This window comes from Myotis daubentonii, chromosome 18, assembly GCF_963259705.1.
Source record: "Myotis daubentonii chromosome 18, mMyoDau2.1, whole genome shotgun sequence".
NCBI lineage: Eukaryota > Metazoa > Chordata > Mammalia > Chiroptera > Vespertilionidae > Myotis > Myotis daubentonii.
The window spans coordinates 28,090,987-28,110,557 of NC_081857.1; the positions used below are offsets into that span (position 1 = coordinate 28,090,987).

At 49.7% G+C, this 19,571-nt stretch overlaps 3 protein-coding genes across 15 annotated transcripts; 2 read left to right on the forward strand and 1 right to left on the reverse strand.

Annotated features, from left to right (window-relative positions):
* The first annotated feature begins 278 nt into the window (after positions 1-278).
* On the forward strand, positions 279-3,643 carry MRPL24 (mitochondrial ribosomal protein L24). Of its 3 annotated transcripts, none has more exons than XM_059674264.1 (6): positions 279-411; positions 2,223-2,466; positions 2,548-2,643; positions 2,848-2,951; positions 3,182-3,312; positions 3,415-3,643. In XM_059674264.1, the coding sequence occupies exons 2-6, from the start codon at positions 2,284-2,286 to the stop codon at positions 3,549-3,551; spliced, it is 651 nt and encodes a 216-aa protein (XP_059530247.1). In that variant the 5' UTR covers positions 279-411; positions 2,223-2,283; the 3' UTR covers positions 3,552-3,643. The 3 variants fall into 3 exon arrangements, with proteins under 3 accessions (XP_059530247.1, XP_059530249.1, XP_059530248.1); XM_059674266.1 differs by lacking the exon at positions 279-411 and adding an exon at positions 432-547; XM_059674265.1 differs by lacking the exon at positions 279-411 and adding an exon at positions 554-694.
* An 831-nt stretch (positions 3,644-4,474) lies between these two features.
* Positions 4,475-11,496, reverse strand: METTL25B (methyltransferase like 25B). Of its 9 annotated transcripts, XM_059674283.1 has the most exons (11): positions 11,363-11,496; positions 10,840-11,169; positions 8,371-8,495; positions 8,022-8,214; positions 7,463-7,525; positions 7,015-7,158; positions 6,827-6,895; positions 6,442-6,643; positions 6,063-6,245; positions 5,215-5,329; positions 4,653-4,813 (listed from the first exon to the last, which is right to left on the reverse strand). In XM_059674283.1, the coding sequence occupies exons 2-11, from the start codon at positions 10,948-10,950 to the stop codon at positions 4,801-4,803; spliced, it is 1,218 nt and encodes a 405-aa protein (XP_059530266.1). In that variant the 5' UTR covers positions 10,951-11,169; positions 11,363-11,496; the 3' UTR covers positions 4,653-4,800. The 9 variants fall into 9 exon arrangements, 8 of the variants coding, with proteins under 8 accessions (XP_059530267.1, XP_059530265.1, XP_059530259.1 ...); XM_059674284.1 differs by lacking the exon at positions 6,827-6,895 and having other exon boundaries at positions 4,475-4,833; positions 6,442-6,547; XM_059674282.1 differs by lacking the exon at positions 5,215-5,329 and having other exon boundaries at positions 4,475-4,813.
* ISG20L2 (interferon stimulated exonuclease gene 20 like 2) lies at positions 11,442-18,075 on the forward strand. Of its 3 annotated transcripts, none has more exons than XM_059674286.1 (4): positions 11,442-11,578; positions 12,203-13,051; positions 15,837-16,037; positions 17,097-18,075. In XM_059674286.1, exons 2-4 carry the CDS (start codon positions 12,317-12,319, stop codon positions 17,208-17,210), a joined length of 1,050 nt encoding a protein of 349 aa, XP_059530269.1. In that variant the 5' UTR covers positions 11,442-11,578; positions 12,203-12,316; the 3' UTR covers positions 17,211-18,075. The 3 variants fall into 3 exon arrangements, with proteins under 3 accessions (XP_059530269.1, XP_059530268.1, XP_059530270.1); XM_059674285.1 differs by having other exon boundaries at positions 11,498-11,633; XM_059674287.1 differs by lacking the exon at positions 11,442-11,578 and adding an exon at positions 11,702-11,834.
* Positions 18,076-19,571: the final 1,496 nt, after the last annotated feature.

Below are 19,571 nucleotides of genomic sequence, written 5' to 3' on the forward strand. Positions count from 1 at the left end.
GAGTATTATCCGTAGCCTTGCCTGGAAAGGGTGGCTCTCTGCTTTAACCTGGAAGCCACAATCGTGTAGAAAATGGAGCCATCGTCTCAACTACAATTCCCAGCAGCCCACACAGCTTGTTCAGGACTGTGCCCGGTGCGGCAGCCTATCGCGCTCGGCCTCCAATGCCCGTGGTGCTTCACGGTGAGTTTACGCTTCCTTGATTTCCTACCCGACCCCACTTCCTGTTTCAGCTTGCTTCGTAGCGGCGGACTACAACTCCCAGCATGCAGAGAGGCTAGATTGATTGAGCTTCCGCTCTACGGTAAGACTACATTTCCCAGAAAGCCGAGGGACGGGGGACGGACAGGACTTGGGGCCCACATGCAAGAGGTAACGGGCGGAAGGGCCACGGTGCAACGGGTAGTGGAGGTGAGGCCCGCTCAGCTTGGGGATGTTGACAGCCTCGGGCTCGTGGGGGAGGTGGGTGCGGTAAAGGCCTTCCTTTTCCCGGGCTGTTGCTCAGTGGTATCGCCTGGATTTGCCCTGCACCGGAAGCTTGGAGCGGGTGGGTGCTGCCCGCTGCTGGGACATGCCCGCACCTGGGATGGGGCTGGCGCGAAAGCCTTTGGAGCTGGGGCCGGAAGGGCAGACGCGCCACCAGGCACTGCCTTGCACGGCGCTTTACTGTGAAAGAGACACCAACCACTCCAGGGTATGGAGGGGGGAAATGGAAAGGATCCAGGGCGGGGGTGCAAGGGGCTCGCTTTGGGGATCTCCTCCCAGAGCTTCAAATTTAGCATGGCTGAGGCTAAAGGACTTCTGGCAGGAGTCACGCAGGAGTCGTGGGTCTTAGGATGGGCTCTGCCCGTCTAGCTGTGTGAGCTGGGACAGGCACACAGCTCTCGGGGCCTCGGTTTCCTGGTCTCACAGGCAGTGTGAAGACCAAATGCCAGCAAGAGTGAAGTTCCCAGCATTGGTTCTCATAGTCGTGCTCACTAGACCGTTTGTTAATTCTGAATGGGAGCATTAAGACCCTCATGTTCAACTAACATTCAAAATAACGTTAGGCCTTTTTCATATTGAGAAGTATAAAGAAATGTCTGTTCAGATAAACAATTTTTTAAAACTACCCATGGTTAAGAAATGCAAACGTCGTGGCAAGGCACAGATGGAAAGAGCCCTCCCAAACTGTTCCTCTCCCCCAAAACTAGAGTTACTTCCTAATTCCTTCCGATAAATATTTATGATTGTACCAGAATACATATATATATTTTTTTAATTTACCCAAAAGGAATAATACTGCTTACATTATTCTTGAAGTATTACAAATAATTTGAATGACACCAACAAGCCTGTAAAGTTTCATGGATGATGAAACAGGCTCAGAAGTTAAGGGGCCTTGGGTCACAGAATAAGGTGAAGTAGGAACTAGAACCTCCTAGACCATCTAACTCCCCGTCCAGACATGTTTACGCCATTGCAGTGCATTTTATTTGTACTCGAGGCTTGGCTTCATTCTTAGCTCTACAACAAGGTTAATGCTGCCTCCTTTCTTACACGATACAATACAGGAAAGCACTTAGATGGCACCTGGCAGGTAGCAAATGCTCAATGAACAGAAGCACTTACTTTTGCCATCAGTTCTCCACCACCCTGTTGATTTAGTTCATCATAATCCTAGAGTCTGGCTCTGGGTCCTTTTCTTTTAGAAAAGAAGCTGTCTTAAGAATGGTCTTTTCCTGACGGAAGATAGGAATTGGAAGTAATGTAGGAACATTTTAATAACAGTTTTACCTCTGTTCTCTGTTTGCTATACTTTATAACTGCCTGGGTTTTTTTGGCCTTATGTTAGTGTTTTGTTCCATTACCTGTTTTCTTCCTATCCTGCTGTTTGTGTATTTATTCAATAACTTTTTATTGAGTACCTACTATGTGCTACGCCCTACTGAGATCTGTTGAATTCAGGGGTGAGCTAGATAATATGATTCCTGGCCTCAATGAACTCTTTGGACTTTGGAGTCAGATATATGTGGGTTTGAATGCTGATTCTCCTGCATAAGTAGCTTTACGGCCATGGACAAGTCAGTTAACCTCTCTGGATCGATCTCCTCATTTGTAAAATGAAGGCGATATAATGTGGGGATTCAACGAGATGAGGCCCATTGAACAACGGAGTAAATACTTACAAAAAATCCCTTCCTTTGCTTCTTTGTCCCCTTGTTTCCACCTGTCTACCCCAGCGCTGACCAGGAAGGTTTCTGGGTCCTTCCCTGGCCCGGGGATTTCTCACAGCCGTCAGCCATGCGTCTCTCGGCCCTGTTGGCCTTGGCATCCAAGGTCACTTTGCCCCCCAACTACCGCTATGGGATGAGCCGCCCGGGTAGCTTGGCAGACAAAAGGAGGAACCCGCCAGGGACCCGGCGGCGCCCTGTGGTTGTGGAACCCATTTCTGATGAAGACTGGCATCTCTTCTGTGGGGACAGGGTGAGAACCTCAGGGGGGATAGCGTGGTGGTGGGGCTCCTGGGGAAGGATCTTCCTCCCTGACCCTCTTGTCTTGCCACAGGTGGAGATTCTAGAAGGCAAGGATGCCGGGAAGCAAGGCAAAGTGGTTCAAGTCATCCGGGAGCGAAACTGGGTGGTCCTGGAGGGGCTGAATACGGTGAGTGAGGCGTGGGGTTGTGGGTGCTCAGGAGGCCTGTCCCATCCAGCCCTGTCAGCAAGAGCAGCACAGGGCCTGGCGCTAGCTGCGGGCACGGTGAGACCACTGAACCGTCCGTTCTTCAACATGGACCGATGCGCAGGGCTGCAGTAGGTGAGCTGCCTTCATTCCCTTTGGTTTCTGATAACCCTCTCTTTTGGACAGCATTACCGCTACATTGGCAGGACCAAGGATTACCGAGGAACCATGATCCCTAGCGAAGCACCCTTGCTCCACAACCAGGTCAAACTTGTGGATCCTGTGGACAGGCAAGCACGTGGGGTTCTGGTCAGATGGTTTCCATCATCTGAATGGTGGTTTGGATGCTCTGGAAGTTGAGAGTGGTCATCTTGTGGGACATGACCCTACAGGCAATCCCAGTGCAGAGGTAGCAGTGAAACAAGATGGTGACCTCAGTATTTCCAGCCATTGAATTTTAGGTTTCAGAGCAGCAGGGAAACCTGGCTCCCAGGCCAGGCTCACCTCTTCCGCCCACTAGGAAACCCACTGAGGTGGAGTGGAGGTTCACTGAGGCAGGAGAGCGGGTCCGAGTCTCCACAAGATCAGGAAGAATTATTCCCAAACCTGAGTTTCCCCGAGCGGATGGCATCGTCCCTGAAACATGGATTGGTGAGGCTGGGGGATGGACAGGAAGGTGGGGGTGGGGGTGGGGGTGACAGAAGTGGGAATAAGAGATGTTAAGACCTCCCACTGGTCTTCCTTCCTCAATAGATGGCCCTAAAGACACATCAGTGGAAGATGCTCTAGAAAGAACCTATGTGCCCCGTCTGAAGACACTGGAAGAAGAGGTGATGGAGGCAATGGGGATCCAGGAGCCTCGGAGACACAAGAAAGTCTATTGGTATTGAACCTGGGGGAGCTTCGCCCCCTCCTAGCCTTAGCCTTGAAGACTGGGGCCACATCACCTTCAGACGTCAATAAAGAGCCATGATTCCTGCTCTCCGTGCAGCTGCTGTCTTCTGGCACCCCTAACCCCACGGTACCTGTTTCTGGGGCTGGAGGAGGGGAGCATCTGTCCCAGTGTTGTTGTGGGTCCGGAATGGAAGTTCGCTAGCCTTAAGGTGGCCTTCCCAAGGGGCAGGGCTGACAGATTCTGGGATAGAGACCAAAGGGAGAGAGGCTCCCTTCAATGGAGACCTCTGAGTAACAGAAGATGCCACCTGTTCTGGAGGGCAGTGGAGTTTGGGGGTGTAAGATCTGATTGTTGCATCTCTGCAGGATCTAAGTAGAGAGGGTGCACATCTGTCCTTTTCTATACTTAGTAGAAGTGGAAGGGAAATAATATTGTAATTTTTTTGGCAATCTTCACCCGAAGATATTTTTTCCATTGATTATTTTAGAGAGTAGGAGGGAGGGGGAAGAGAGAAACATTGATGTGAGAGACACACATCAATTGATTATTTCTCACACGCACCCGGAGGCCGGGGATTGAACCTGCAACCCAGGTATGTGCCCTTGACCGGGAATTGAGCCCATGACCCTTTGGTGCACAGACCAACACTCTAACCACAAAGCAACACTAGCCAGAGCAAGATTTTAAATCTTTTTTTTAAAAATATATTTTATTGATTTTTTACAGAGAGGAAGAGAGAAGGAGAGGGATAGAGAGTTAGAAACATCGATGAGAGAGAAACACCGATCAGCTGCCTCCTGCACACTCCCTACTGGGGATGTGCCCGCAACCAAAGTACATGCCCCTGACCGGAATCGAACCTGGGACCCTTCAGTCCGCAGGCCAATGCTCTGTCCACTGAGCCAAACCGGTCAGGGCAAGATTTTAAATCTTTAATAAATTAAAAATAAGTTTTTACATAATATTACATAACACATGGAGGGAGAGAGAGTACGAAGCTGAAGGTCTGTGGGACACCATGATTCTGGGGAGGATGCGGGATGCTGCTTCTCTGGGTGAGGAGTGCAGACTGCCACCCACTGTGGCACCTGGGTGGTTTCAGATGGGGTCCAAGATGCACCTTTCCTCAGAGTGCAGCAGCGTCTTCAGTCTCCAGAACAGAGAAGGCCTGACCCAGAGGCCTCTTGGTAGCCACCAAAACCAGGTTTCTGGGAGAGAGTTGAGGGCTGAAGATGGGCAGGAGCTCAGAATGGAAGCCTGGGAGAAAGGCAGGACTACTGAGAAGGGTGGACATGAAGCCCACTCAGCCCCACTTCGTGCCCAGGCTGCAGGCAGGCAGAGCCCTTCCCCCATGGAGGCCCCGGGATACTAAGGAGACCGGGGTCTCTACCAGGAACACCGGTGCCTGAGGTACTGACTTGGGAGAAGGCAGTCCTCAGTACTGCCCGGGACACTCGCTTAAAGTACACTTCCGGAATGCAGGCCGGAGGCTGAGTCAGTAGGAATCTCTCTGTACAAGTCCCCCACCCCACGTCCATCCCACGGTGACTGAAGCAGGTGGTCTAAGAACCACTACAGTGATGAAATGTGGGACCCGAAGGAGGAACCCCAAGATCCAGCCCCTCTAGCCCTGGGTCCCTGCTGTAGGCCGCCCTCACCCTGCTCCTGAAGGAACAGCAGCCGGTCCAGTAGAATCAGTGTCTCCACCAGTGGGGCCAGCAGCAGGGCCAGGCTGAAGAAAGCTACCACGCGGTTCTCCTGGGCCTGGTGGGCCTGGAGAGCAGCCAGGTTCAGTGGCAGCTGGGGTTCCAGCCCCACCCGCTGCAGCCCCCGCTGCACGTATCTGTGGGTCAGCCACACACAGCGCTCAGTTGGTTTCAGAACCTCCACCTCCCACTCAAACTGTCCACTCCTCATTTGGTTCCAACTTTGCTTGATTTGCTACCCTAACTTGTATTTTTCTTTTTTGTTGTTAATTGATTTTAGAGAGGGAGGCCGGGGGAAACATCGATGTGAGAGATACATTGACTGGTTGCCTCCCGTACTCACCCCGACTGGGTGGGGATCAAACCCACAACCTGCCATGTGCCCTGAGCCGGAACAGGACCAGGGGCTGCTTTCTGTCGCCCTGCGGCATGTTCCGGTGCACAGGACGACCCTCCAACCAACCGAGCCACACCCTCCAGGCAGGGCCTAATTGGCACCTTTAAATGTTTCTCTGGCTATGAGTTGTCTATCCAATAACAAATTGATCCAAAAATGTATTTTCAGCCAGACCTGTCCAATTAGCCATATTCTTAACATTTAAGTCTTGATAGTCTACTGATAAAAGAATGACAACTCCCTTTTAAAGAAATTTTGAGAAGCTGCCCCAGTCAGAGAATTCAATCACTCCCCTGCCTGCATTTCGCTCTACTGTAAGACTTGCTAACAAGCGAGGGTGGGAGGGAATCGGACCTCCAGTAAGCTCCCAACACCCCCGCCCCCCAACCTCCTCCAGCCTCACTCTTCAATCTTGAGCTCGTGGACCCTGGGGATCCCCTGCACGCCTGGCCGACGGAGCTTGGGCTGGACGTGCCGGATGACCGTCTCCAGTGCTGCCCGGTAGCAGTGGGTTCGGAGGCCAGGGCCTGCTTTCTGTAGCCTCTCGGCATATTCCTCCAGGGCATGGCAGGCCCCCTCCCGCAGCCTGTAGGACAGTTCATAGCCAGGCAGCGCGGCCACCCACTGACTCAGTGGGTAGCCGCCAGGGTCACTCAGCTTCATGTAGCAGCAGCCCACTGAGGCCAGGGCCACCACCTCAGGGCAGGAGGAGAAGTGCCTCAGCAAGGCGACGCTCAGGTCCCCGCAGGCATGGAGGCCTGTCAGCAGCAAGCGGGCCTCACCCTGAGGGGAGGTCTCCAGCGGAAGCAGAACCTCCTCACACAGGGTCCTAGGGTCTACCCACCGGGCCACATGGTGCGGGGAGCGGTGAGAGTGCATTTGCACCACCTGTGGAGGCAGGAAAGGACAAGGCAGCTGGGAAGTCTGTGTGCTGTCCCCATGCCACCTCAGGCTGCAGGAGGGGTCTGTCCTCTGTGTTCCCTCCTAAGGAAGAAGATGGAGAAGAAGCTGGGGCATGGGAGAGAGCTAGACCTGGAACCAGAAGGGATAAATTACGGATCTGTCATCATAACTGCAAATTTTTCATGTCTGAGTCCCAATTTCCTCATGTGTAATGAGTCTAATACCCGACTGGCCACTTCACAGGTGGTGGTGAGATGGACGTACCCGTGTGGAAAGCACTTTGGAACCAGAGAGTGCCCCTAAGATGTGAAGAGGCTTTGGCGAAGGGGAAACCTGGGGGAGGGGGAGCGGAGATTGGGACCACATCATCTCAAGCTGAGAAACTTGAAAGCGGGAATCCAGCCAGGCAGACCCCGCTGCTGCAGTCCTGGCTGCAGGAAGGGCAGGCCTACCTGCGGGTTCCTCTTCTCCTCTTTTCCCAGAGTCTGCAGGAGCTCCTGGTCCAGGTGCTGGGCTCTCTCCACCAGCCTCTGATCCCCTTCGATGCTCTTCACCTTCAGCCCTAGCCCCAGAGACATGAAGCGGGAAAGATGGCCCTGGAGTCACGAGAGGGAGGGTAGAGACAGCCCTGTTCAGCTCTTATCTACTGTCACCTCTTTCAGTGGCCAAGACACCTGGGTCCCAGGCGCCCAGAGGGCTTAAATTCTACCGTTTACTTCTATCACTCCTTGGCACCTGCCTCCCTGGGCCTAGGCCTGACAACCTGTTGCCTTCCAGCTGCTCTATCCCCACACTCAATGCCCCCCCCCCCTTCCTCCTCCTACACACACACACACACACACACACACACACACACACAAACAACAGCAAAAATAAGAATGTTGGGAGTGTCTGGCTCACCTGGCCTGAGCCTACATCCACAACCTGGGTGCAGCCTGTGAGGTCACTCAGCTTTTTCACCAACTGGAACAGAAGGGAACAAAGCTCTCTTGCCATTGGTTCTTGATTGCCCGGACCATTAGCCATAATGAGAGTGGAGAAGATGAAGATGGCCGAGGAAGAGGGGTAGAGGGTGCCATGGAAGATACAAGATAGGGAAACCAGAACTAGGGGTGCTGACCCTGGGCTCAGGCTACTCTCCTCACCCCTCTAAGGTCAGTGATTCAACCTCCCCCCAGAACAAGAAGAGCCCCTCTGTGAAGCCATGAACAGATTATGGAGGTGTGAACACAGGAATAAGACAGTGACTCTGACAAGGCTACCAACCAACCCAGGATAAAAAAAAAAAAACAAAAAACCACAAATCCCCCAAACCAGCATCAAGCTAGGGTTCTTGTACACCTGCCAAGGAAGGGACCGGCAGATGATATAAGGTGCCCACATCTTTGTCCTTTCCTCCCTCCACTGGCTTCAGTCCCCAGGCTCCCAGACACCACCTACACCCCAGGCATCTCCTCACCTCTCCCAGCCGCCGGATCTCATGCTGCTTCTTGGGCCTGACATGTTTTCGGAATGGAGCTTTAAGTCGGGAGCTCTGGCTGGGGTTCTTCCGAAACTCTGAGGGGGCCTGAAACTTAGGTGTCCGGGTAAAGGCCAAGGCACAGGCTGTGGACTTCAGGGCCAGCAGGGTGAGTGGCCACACTGACCTGTACCTGAGAGAGCCCGGCCCAGAACCCCAGTGAATCGTCCCATTATATCCTGGGTGCACCCGTTTACAACCCAGGAATCCCTTGTGAGACCCTCTGAGCAATGACTGGTGACAGGGTTCAGTGCCAAGTCCCCCAGCACAGGGCCCCCCTTGCCCATACCTGACCACTTCCCCTTCCCCAGGCATCCCCAGCAGCTGTGTGGCCAGTTGTGGTGGGTTCAGTCCATCCAATGCTTCCTGCCATGAGCAAGGGAGTGTGCCCCACAGGTTGTCTGTAAAAAATTCCTGCAGAAGGGGAGAAGCAATCAGCAGGCTCCTACCTTTCCCATGCTTTCCACCCCACTCTCAACACAGGGCCACTGGCTGCAACCAGCAGGTACCTACTACACATCCGAGCTACCTCTTCTCTAAAGCCTGCCCCAGCCTCCCACTCCTTCCTCAGAGCCCAGACTGCATTCTGAACACACCTCTCCTTTTAGCAGTTTCCCATTTATGTGTCTGTTTTCTTCATTCAACTGAGTGAAGAACCTAGAGAAGGAAGGTGCCTTCCCTACAATCCCATCCAACACCACAGTGACTAACATGCAGTGTTAGTATGTTACCATTTAGTAACGGACCTGTGTATATGTCAGACACTTGATATGCCAGAATGTATTTTTATTCATTCGTTGAACACAAATTCTGGAGTTTTGGGTAGGCACCACGTTCTATTCTAGGCTCTGAGGACACAACAACGAACCAGACAGACAAACTTCTTACTCTTGCACAGTTCACATTAAAAAGAAATGTTTTTCAGAACATCAAATGACACATGGATAAGAAAACACTAACAAAACAGTAGGAGACATTGAGACAGTACCACTTTAGGTAAGAGTAATGAGGAAAAGACTTGAGTTGACACTTGAGCTGAGATTTGAATGATGAACAGTAAACAGGCATGTAAAAAAAAATCATGTAATAGCAAACACTTATTAAATACTTACAATATGCCAGGCACTGTTCTAAACATCATATATATATATATATATATATATATATATATATACACACACACACATATATATATATACACACACACATACACATTTAATCCCCAAAACAACCCTATGAGGTAGGTACCATTTTTTTATCCCTCATTTTACAGATAAGAAAACTAACACATAAGTAACTTGCCCAAATCAAAAAGCAAAAAGCTAGTATCAGAGCTGAGATTTGAAATCAACCTGACTTTAGAATTCTTGCTTTTAACCATTCTACTCTATAGCCTTTCTGCTGAGGACAAACATTCCAGGCAGATGTGTAAGAGCAAAGACCCAGATATCTGCCATATTTGTGGAGCAAAACTCAGGCCACTGGAGGTACAGTACAGTGAATGTGGGAGAGAATGAAATGTGACAGGATTCAAGAGACAGCAGGGGACAATCCCATAGGGCTTCATGGGTAGCACAGGTATTGGTAAAGAGTTAGGATTTCATCAAAACACCTAGGAAGCAAGGGACTGCCATGATCAGATTTTTATTTTAAAGAGATTAATCTGGCTGCTTGTGAAGAGTTGATTATGGAGGGGCTGAAGTAAGCACAGAGATTAATTAGGAAGCAGTCCAGGAGAGGTGATGGTGGGTTGGTCCAGGGTGGTAGCAATGAAATGGAGACAAATGGGTGAATTTGGTGGTATCTTTTCTAGAGGTAGAGCCAACAGGAATTGTTGAAGAATTGGACTGTAGATCAGTGAAGGAAAGAGCTGAATCAAAAATGGCTTCTGGGTTTAGGGGCTGAACAATTCAGTGGATGCTGGTGCCACTAACACATCATCTCGTTCATTCTTCACAAGGACCCTTCAAACAGGATTCCATGTTACAGCTGAGCGACCGGGGCGAGGAGGAATTTCCATTTCATGCCTACGTAAGTTAACACAGCAGGGGAGGCAGGATTCCAGTTGGAGCCTGCCTAATTCTAAAGTTTAAATTGTCCATTACATTACAAAACCCGGAATTTATTCAAAGCGTGGATGAACAAACTTGTGTGTTCTGGGAATACCTCACATGCTCCTAGGACAATTTAACGTAGCTGCAAGCATGTGTTTTATTACTTTGGATTTGGAAAAATAACCTAATATTAGAAATATGAATGTATGCGTCATCTGCAAAAAAACAAAAAAGAAGCTCCCCCATTTTAACCCCTTCTTGTAATGACAGAACTGAAAATCATGAAAGAAAAGAGATGCTAACTCTCCAGATCAGTGGTTCTCAACCTTCCTAATGCCGTGACCCCCTTTAATACAGTTCCTCATATTGTGGTGACCCCCAACCATAAAATTATTTTCGTTGCTACTTCATAACTGTAATTTTGCTACTGTTATGAATCGTCATGTAAATATCTGATATGCAGGATGTATTTTCATTGTTACAAACTGAACATAATTAAAGCATAGTGATTAATCACAAAAACAATATGTAATTATATATGTGTTTTCCGATGGTCTTAGGCGACCCCTGTGAAAGGGTCATTGGACCCCCAAAGGGGTCGCTACCCACAGGTTGAGAACCGCTGGTCCAGATGCTCTACCTGTCGCGGGCACCCAGCCAAGCACACAACCAGGAGCACCCCGGCCCCAACCCCGTGGCCTCACGATGATGTAGGCGTCCAGGATGGAACGGTAGAGAGACAGCACCCGGGTGAGATTCACAGCTAGCTGCCTCCTCTCCTCGAGAGAGAGGCCCCGGGCGGAAACGCCTGGCATCGGGGTCCGGTCGGTGGCGCCTGGAGCGAGAACGCGGTGAGGACGGAAGCAGGGTCAGCACCACGCGGATCCAGAGCCCGGGCTGGGTTCAGCTCTGCGGGCGGGGCGAGAAGAAAGCGCTCAGCATTGGCCCGAGACGCTGCCTCTTCCAGGTTCCAGATGGAGGTTCAAGACCCCAGGCGTCCTGACATCACAGGTCGCGACGTCCACAGAGCGAAGCTGTCAGCACGGAAAACAAATGGTGTGCCCGACTGTGACGCCACAGAGACGGGCCGCGGCGTTCAGGCCCCGCCCACCCCGTGCACGCCCCGCCTACCCCGTGCACTTCCCGCCCATCCCGGAAGTGGGGCTCGGGGCCCTAGCGCGCGGCAGTTCCCGCTCGTCTCGGCCTCCCCACACCTTCGAGTTGTACCTCCACGGGGCTAGAGGGGCCGGGGAGCGCGCCCCGCCCGCGCCGCGCTGCCGCTGCTCTAGCACTCGGAAGCCCGGACCTCGCTCCCAGGGGCAGGGGACCTACGGCCTCCGGCACGTTCCCCGCCGCGCGCCTGCCGGCCCGGGGCCCCGTCGGCGCGCGCCCATTTCCGTATCCGGTTCCAGCGTTTCCGTTCTCAGCGGGCACATCTGAGAGGTAGGTGGTGATGGCGAGGAACCGGCTTCTGGACCGCCCAAGTGAGCTCGCCGAGGTAACTGCCCCCGGCCTCGGCCTCCCCCGACGCCCACCCCCGCTGCTGTGTGTTGTAAAAGGTCCTTTCTTGGGAGAAGGACGTGGGTGAGAAGCATGTGGAGATGGCCTCCACCCGGAAACGGGGGAAAGAGGTACCTGGAATTATACCTATTCGTGGGACCCGCGCTGGGGATGCCTGGCAAACCTAGATAGATGCCAGGTAAGAGTCATCTACGCCGTCCTCGTCCCTGGTGTCGAGCGTACTTAGACGTTCTCTCCCTGGGCGATGTAGAGCCCACCTATCCTGGCTTTCCAGACTCGGAAAGAGAATCAGGCTGGTTGGCCCTCCAACCCCCTCATTTTGCCAGTGGGACAGATCTAGAGAGCGGGAGGTGACCTTCCTAAGGCCATGGGACTGGTGATTCGCGGGCTTGTCTCGGACAGTGTCCTTCCGTCATTTCACATTACAGATTTGCCCCCCCTCTAACTGGGAGGTTGCTCTGCTTTATTTCCTACCTTAAGTTCTATGGAGATGGGTCTTACTGTTCTCCCATCTGGGATCTGTTATCAGGTTCATTTCTTCCCCAGGGTATACCACAAACCCTCGGAGGCTGGCCTGTGGGACTCTGCAGAGGATGAGCCCTCTCTCCTCTCATTGGTGAGCCACTCGTCCCAGCTGCTCTCCTACCATCCACCATCCTCATGTCTACCCTACTCCTCAATCTGGATTTTGGCGAACCTCCCCCCAAAAAGGCATTAGAAGGGAATGCCAAGCACCAAAAATTTGTCAGGAGGCGGCGGTTCCTAGAGAGGAGAGGCTTTCTGAATAAGAAGAAACAGCCCCCTAACAATGTGCCTAAGTTGCACTCAGAACCTGCAAAGAAAGGGGTAACGCCTCAGGTGGATGGCGCTTGGAAAATTTCTCCCCTTCCAAAAAAGAAGAAGACTGCAGACTCGAGCAGTGGGTCAGAGCGGTCCCTGGACAAGAAAGCCTCGGTGCCCTGGCTGACCCCTGCCCCTTCGCAGAAGACTGGTTCTTTTGTGGCGAAAGCGGATTTGCTGGAGGAGTTCCAGAGTTCCCTTCCAGAGATTAAGAGCCCCCCAACTCGCCCTCAGAAGAAGAACCCCCAAAAGAACCCTATTCAGAAGAATACACCCCATAACTCCACCCTGGCTCGTTCAGAGAATAAATGCTCTGGAGCATCCCAGAAGACGCCAAGGAAGATGGTGGCAATTGACTGCGAGATGGTGGGCACAGGACCCAAGGGGCATGTGAGTTCCTTGGCTCGCTGTAGCATCGTCAATTACAACGGAGATGTGCTCTACGATGAGTACATCCTTCCCCCCTGTCACATTGTGGACTACCGCACCAGATGGAGTGGTATCCGCAAGCAGCACATGGTGAATGCTACCCCCTTCAAGATTGCTCGGGGCCAGGTGAGCGTCATGGGGCACAACGATAGCAGCCAGGTGGGTGGGGAGAGGACCAGGTAAGTGCGGACAGGGTTGGTGGTAGGAGAAGGCAGAACGTTTACAGAAGGAGCTGGGGATTATTTGTATAACTGGAACAGGTAGCCTGCAGTGGAGGGGATAAAAGACCCAGGGTTGATGTGTCCGATTTCTAATTTCACCCATTGAGCAAACCTGCTCATTGTAGCCCTGTGCTGGGTCCTGGGAGCGCAACAAATGAACAGGAAAGGAAGATGAACCAGGGAGGCCTGCAGAGGGCGCCCTTGGTCCACCTCTTTGTAATTTCAGAGTCACATTCTTTGCCTTCTCTAGGACACACTCTGTTCCAATAATTGCTTATATGCCAATTATATGCCAAAACAGTGGATTTTTTTTTTTCAAACTATAAGGGAAAGTTTAATTAGGAATTCATAGAGGTAAAGAAGTGAGTGTTAGAAGAAATGGGCTCAGAAAACAAGTTCAGAGGCAAAAAAAAAAGGGGGGGGGTGACCCTTGGAGCTTAGGAGAGAGAAGGGTAAAGGAAATATGCCTGGGAGGAAGAAGAGGAGGGGAGGGAAGATGTGGGTGTGCTCCCAGGAGGCGAGAGCGCCTAGCCTTCAGAATGGAGTTAAAGAACATTGTCTTCATTAGGGGCACAGCTGAACAAAGGCTTGGGAGAGGCAGAAGATGGGGCGGGTCTCTGACAGCAAATCCACTCAGCTCTAACAAGGGCTATGTGTTGAAGTTAATGTGAAGTAAAGGTGTTGGTGGACAATAAACTGGAGGTGAAATCAAGAGCAACTAAATACTTGGTTGATTACACACATCTGGTTTTCATCATAAATCACTTCCCAGTGCCCAAGCTGTGCATGAGACTAAGGCAGTGATGGCGAACCTTTTGAGCTCGGCATGTCAGCATTTTGAAAAACCCTAACTTAACTCTGGTGCCGTGTCACATATAGAAATTTTTTGATATTTGCAACCATAGTAAAACCAAGACTTATATTTTTGATATTTATTTTATATATTTAAATGCCATTTAACAAAGAAAAAATCAACCAAAAATATGAGTTTGCGTGTCACCTCTGACAGCGTGTCATAGGTTCACCATCACTAGACTAAGGTCTATCCCAATGAGTCTGGCCCCTCCCAAGAGGTCCCGTTGGGAGGCCACGCACTGATTTTTCTAGGACTATTGCTCTTGCTCACAACCTATTTGGAAATCCATTTTGGAATGGCCTTCAGAGCCCATGGCATAGTTTTTGGTTGTCCTCACTGGTAGGTAGTATGTCATACTTTAGGATCCTGGAATCATGGGAAGCTATTTGGTTGCAAGTCTAGTGTGCATGTTTCCTGAACAGCTGGTAAATACCCTTTGGTTATGACAGGAGGAGCTATACAGCAGTGAAACTGACTTTCTGTTAAAACAGCACTGCTCTGGCTCAGTGGTTGAGCATCGACCCGTGAACCAAGAGGTCCCTAGTTCAATTTCAGATCAGGGCACATGCCCAGATTGCAGCCCGATCCTCAGTCGGGGGCGTGCAGGAGGTAGCTGATGGATGTTTCTCATCGATGTTTCTGTCTCTCTCAAAAAAAAAAAAAAATTAATAAAAACATTCAAAACAAAACAGCACAGGCATGGGTCACCCACTTCCCTCTACAGCCTTAGTCTACAAGTGATTCTTTTTTAAAAAAAATACATGTTTTTATTAATTTTAGAGAGGGAGGGAGGGAGAGAGAGAAAGAAACATCGATCTGTTGCTCTCATACACACCCCAACTGGGGACTAAACCCGCAACCTGGGCAAGTGCCCTGACCTGGAATTGAACCAGCGACCTTTCCATGCACAGAATGACGCTGAACCAACTGAGCCACAGTGACCAGGGCCATAAGTGATTCTTAACCTTTTATGGTTTGTAGACTTTTTGAGAATATGATGAAAGCCATAGACTCTCCCTGCAAAAAAACAAACTATATACTGGTATATATATGTATTGGCCTGTAATTTGGGGCTTCTGTCACCTCCCTGGAGCCCATCTTTGACTCCGTTTGTCCCAGCCTTCTGCCTAAGGTCAACATAATGATAATGTTTAAAGGACTTCAAGTAGCAAGCCAGAACTGAACTATATAGGTACATAAACATCCTGAATGTGAGTGTGATTTAAGACTGTAGCAGGTTAATCTATCATTGGAGTGGAAGTTGATGAGAAGGTAAGGAATCACGGACGATGTAAGTTCAAAAAGGGTTACACTGAAAAATATCTACTTTCAGGGAAGGGGGTTCGGGGACTGGGTGAAAGAAGTGAAGGGATTAAGAAATACAGATTGGTAATTATAAAATAGTCATGAGGATATAAAGTATAGCATGCGGAGTGTAGTTAATGACATTGTGATAACTATATATGATGCCAGGTGGATGCTGGAAATATTGGGAAGAACATCTTGTAAAGTATTAGTATATGATTGTCTAACCACTATGCTGTACTCCTGGAACTAATACAAAATAGTATTGAAAATAAACTGTAATTGAAAAATAAAAATAATACACACGTGCGCGCGTGCACACACACACAAATACCTACTTTCACCTTTCACCTTGTGGGGAGAAGATAGATTTTAAGTGAAAGGAAACTTGGGGAGAGGGCTTTTCAAGGAGAAGGAGGTGGGCACTTGATGGAAAGAATCTGAAAGGACCTAGGACCACGATGGACTTTTAGGATGCAGGGCTCCACCTGAGTCCTACTCCTTACTACCTCTTCCATGCCGATTTCAGATCTTGAAAATACTCACAGGGAAGATAGTGGTGGGACATGCCATCCACAATGACTTCAAAGCCCTTCAGTACTTTCACCCCAAGTCTCTTACCCGTGACACGTCCCATATCCCTCCTCTCAACCGGAAGGCTGACTGCCCAGAGAATGTTACCATGTCTCTGAAGCATCTCACAAAGAAGCTGCTGAACCGGGACATCCAGGTAACCGCTCCCCAAAGGCTGCCAGGCCCCTTGGTTGGACACGGGGGGGTCCTTTCTTACTGCCTCTCCAGGCTCTGCGCCCAGAATTCCTTTGGAGAGAAATCCAGGCAGGCTGCTCTTAAAGGAAGAGCTGTGGGCTAAGAGGCCCATTGATCTCTCCATGTGTATATAAGGATAATAATTCCTGTTCGCTACCAGTGTTCCAAATTGTACTTGGGAAAGGAAAAAAAAGTCTTAAGTGGGTGTAAAACCCTAAGAAACTAGGAAACCAGGTGGTGGTGGTCTAAAGACCTCAGAGTGGATGCAAGGACCTCTCATGTATTTCACATATTTGGCATTCAAGAAAGGGGGGACCTGCCTGGTAGAGGGTGTAGACATGTCATAAAGAGAGAGTTTGGAACTGGGGAAAATGGAAGACTTAGAAGGCCTGGCTATGATCTAGATGTCTTGTCTCTACAGAATAGAAGAATATGGCGTTCACATGTTGCCACAGAAAGGATTGAGGCAGATAAGAGCAGACTTCCTAGGAGTTGAACCCTTGAAATTAAATAAGGAGTAGGGCCCTACCATAGTTCTACCTTTGCAGCCTACTAACTGCAGAAACAACTGCTTATATAAGGGGTTAGGGCAGGGGTGGGCAAACTTTTTGACTCGAGGGCCACAATGGGTTCTTAAACTGGACCGGAGGGCCGGAACAAAAGCATGGATGGAGTGTTTGTGTGAACTAATATAAATTCAAAGTAAACATCATTACATAAAAGGGCACGGTCTTTTTTTTTTTTTTTAGTTTTATTCATTTCAAATGGGCCGGATCCGGCCCACGGGCCGTAGTTTGCCCACAGCTGGGTTAGGGGGAACCGGTAGGGAAGGGGGAAAAACAACACTTTTTAAAAAATCTTCATTGTTGAAAGTATTACATATGGCCCTTTTCCTCCCATTGCCCTCTCCAACCTCCCCCCCACCCCAAGCCTTCACCACCCCATTGTCTGGTCTATGGGTTATGCATATAAAACAACACTTTCTTATAGCCCAATGCTTTTCTCTTCCTCCCTTGTTCAGGCTGGAAAAAGTGGACATTCCTCTGTGGAAGACGCTCAGGCTACCATGGAGCTGTACAAGTTGGTTGAAGTTGAGTGGGAGCAGCACCTGGCCCAGAATTCCCCTAAAGATTAGCAGCAGTGTGGGCACAGGGCAGTGAACCAATGGATGGCTCTACCTGCTCCGCACCTTTGGAAGCTAGAGTTATTGGGGAGGGTGAGAGGCTCTCCCCAGACTTAATATCCATTGAAATCTCACCTCAGGTGTTGTGTTCTGTGTCTGGTTAAGTATCCCATGGAAGGAGGAAGTTTCCGTGCCACCACCCAGCCCTATACTGTTTACCTCTTAAATGGTGCTAACCACAGATCCCAGAGTGCTTTGTTCTAGTCAAGCTTTTTTACTTTCAAGGGCAGGGCATATTGGGAAATTTAGTCTCCCAAACTGCCTTATCCAAGGATGGCCATTGTATGCCTTCTGTTCTCAAGTGGTGAACAGCACCCCTTTTCACTCTCAAAAGTATCCTGGTTGGATGATAAATTGTATGATCGCATATCAGAGTCTACATCTAATTTGTGTCAGGATATCGCCTATTTATCCCACCCTGACTTCCAGAGAAACCATCCCTGGTGAGGTGTGGTTCGTAGGATTACAGGGCAGTCGAGGTAAGAGTGTGACTTGGAAGTCAACTTTTATGATTTAGGAAAGCTATCTCTTTCCTAAAGCATGAGAGGATTTATTTAACTGAGATCCCACTTGGTAGGTTAAAAGATTTAAAATGTTTAAATGATTTTAGTCTTTTTTTTCCCCCGTCAAGGGTAAAAATTTTATTTTTAAATATATTTTTTATGTTGATTGTATTACAAATATCTCCCATTTCTCCCTTTACCCTTGTCCTCCCAGCAGTTTCTAGGCTTTTACTTTGCTAAACCAAGCCTCTAAAAACTCAAATTATTCCCTTGATAAATTTTTTTCTTGATAAATTTTAATAATGGAAAAACAATTATGTGGTGTTTTGTCTTTTGCTTTGTTTTTTTAGAGAGGAAGGGAGAGAGAGAAAAACATCAAAGTGAGAGAGAAACATCAATCAGTTGCCTTTCATATGCACCCTGACCAAAGATTGAACCCACAACCTGGAACTGTGCCCTGACTGGGAATCGAACCCGCCATCTTTTGGTGTACGGGACAACGTTCCAACCCACTGAGCAACCCAGCCAGGGTGTGTGGTGTTTCCTTATTAACTTTACATTAAACTTTTGTCACGGGTCCTGTAGGGCTATAATTCTGTAAGGGGGTTTCAGAGTCTGGATGACACTAACTAGGCCCTTGTTTGCTGGAAATCATGGGGAAGCACTGACCAAGCCTTTTGTGTAGCCCGTGTGCTCTGGCGCCTTGTCCTCATCCTTACCACATACCAAGGACCACACCCCAGGCCATTAGAATACCTGTATATGGAGTGCCTGTGACCAGGAAAGTGACTTGGAGAATGGGCACATGGGAGTGATGGAGCAAGAGAGGAAGGGTGCTTGGTGCTGCCAGCCTGGTTGCTCCTGCTAGCTCTTCCTTGGTGGTTGCACACCCTCATTTTGGGAATGTGAGTCACAGGGCTAACCTTGTGTCTGGGATCACTGTCTTGAGGAAATGCAGACTCCATATATACAGCAGGACTTGTGCCCTCCTGAGTGGCTGGTTTGGCTCCAGGGGCCAGAGTCATGGTCATGGCTGCTTGTAGCAAGGAATTTTCTGTGGCTGCACCAGACTCAACATGGTCTTGTCACGCCCTGTGCTGCAGGATCTGCTTGCACAGGCAGCTGTGAGTTCTGAGCAAGTTGGTTCCTGCTGAGCCCAACATGAAATGTCCATGACACCTTCTAAAGAGGTGCCAGTGTCCTATACACTAGGAGAGCCACACCCCACACTGGGTATACACATCAAAGCACATTACATTGTGCTTACATATACATTATATTGTGATCAGTAAACTAGAAAATTTTCGTTTGAGCTGTTTTTAGAGTACCTGTTGGCTGAAACAAACCTGGCTTTGTGTGTATCTTGGTAAAGTAGCAACTGGCTTTCATGCTTCATCCCCTCACCCCCATGTTCTGCAGGGTCCCTGGTCTCAGTCTAACATTGGAAAGAACTCAGTCTTACTTTGCTTGCCAGGAAGAACCTGAGGGACTAAAGAACCTTGTAACCATTTCCTCGCTTTTCTCTCACTTTCTGGTCAGAGCCCAGCTTCCCCTGCAGAGTGCCCGGGGATGTCCTGTTGTTCAGTCCTTCCTTCTGCACCCCTCTGTCCCCAGGATCCCGGGCTTCCACTGATAATAGGAGAGCCCCATTGCAGATTGCTGCCTGAATCTCTGTCAACAAGTCCTGTTTGGCAGAGTGGACCACATGTATGATAAAACACAAGCTCTTCTGATATCCTCTTCATGGCATAATGATGTTTCTAATGCTAAGAGGTCCCCTGCTGCAGGTGAGCCTGGGAAAGGGCAAAGA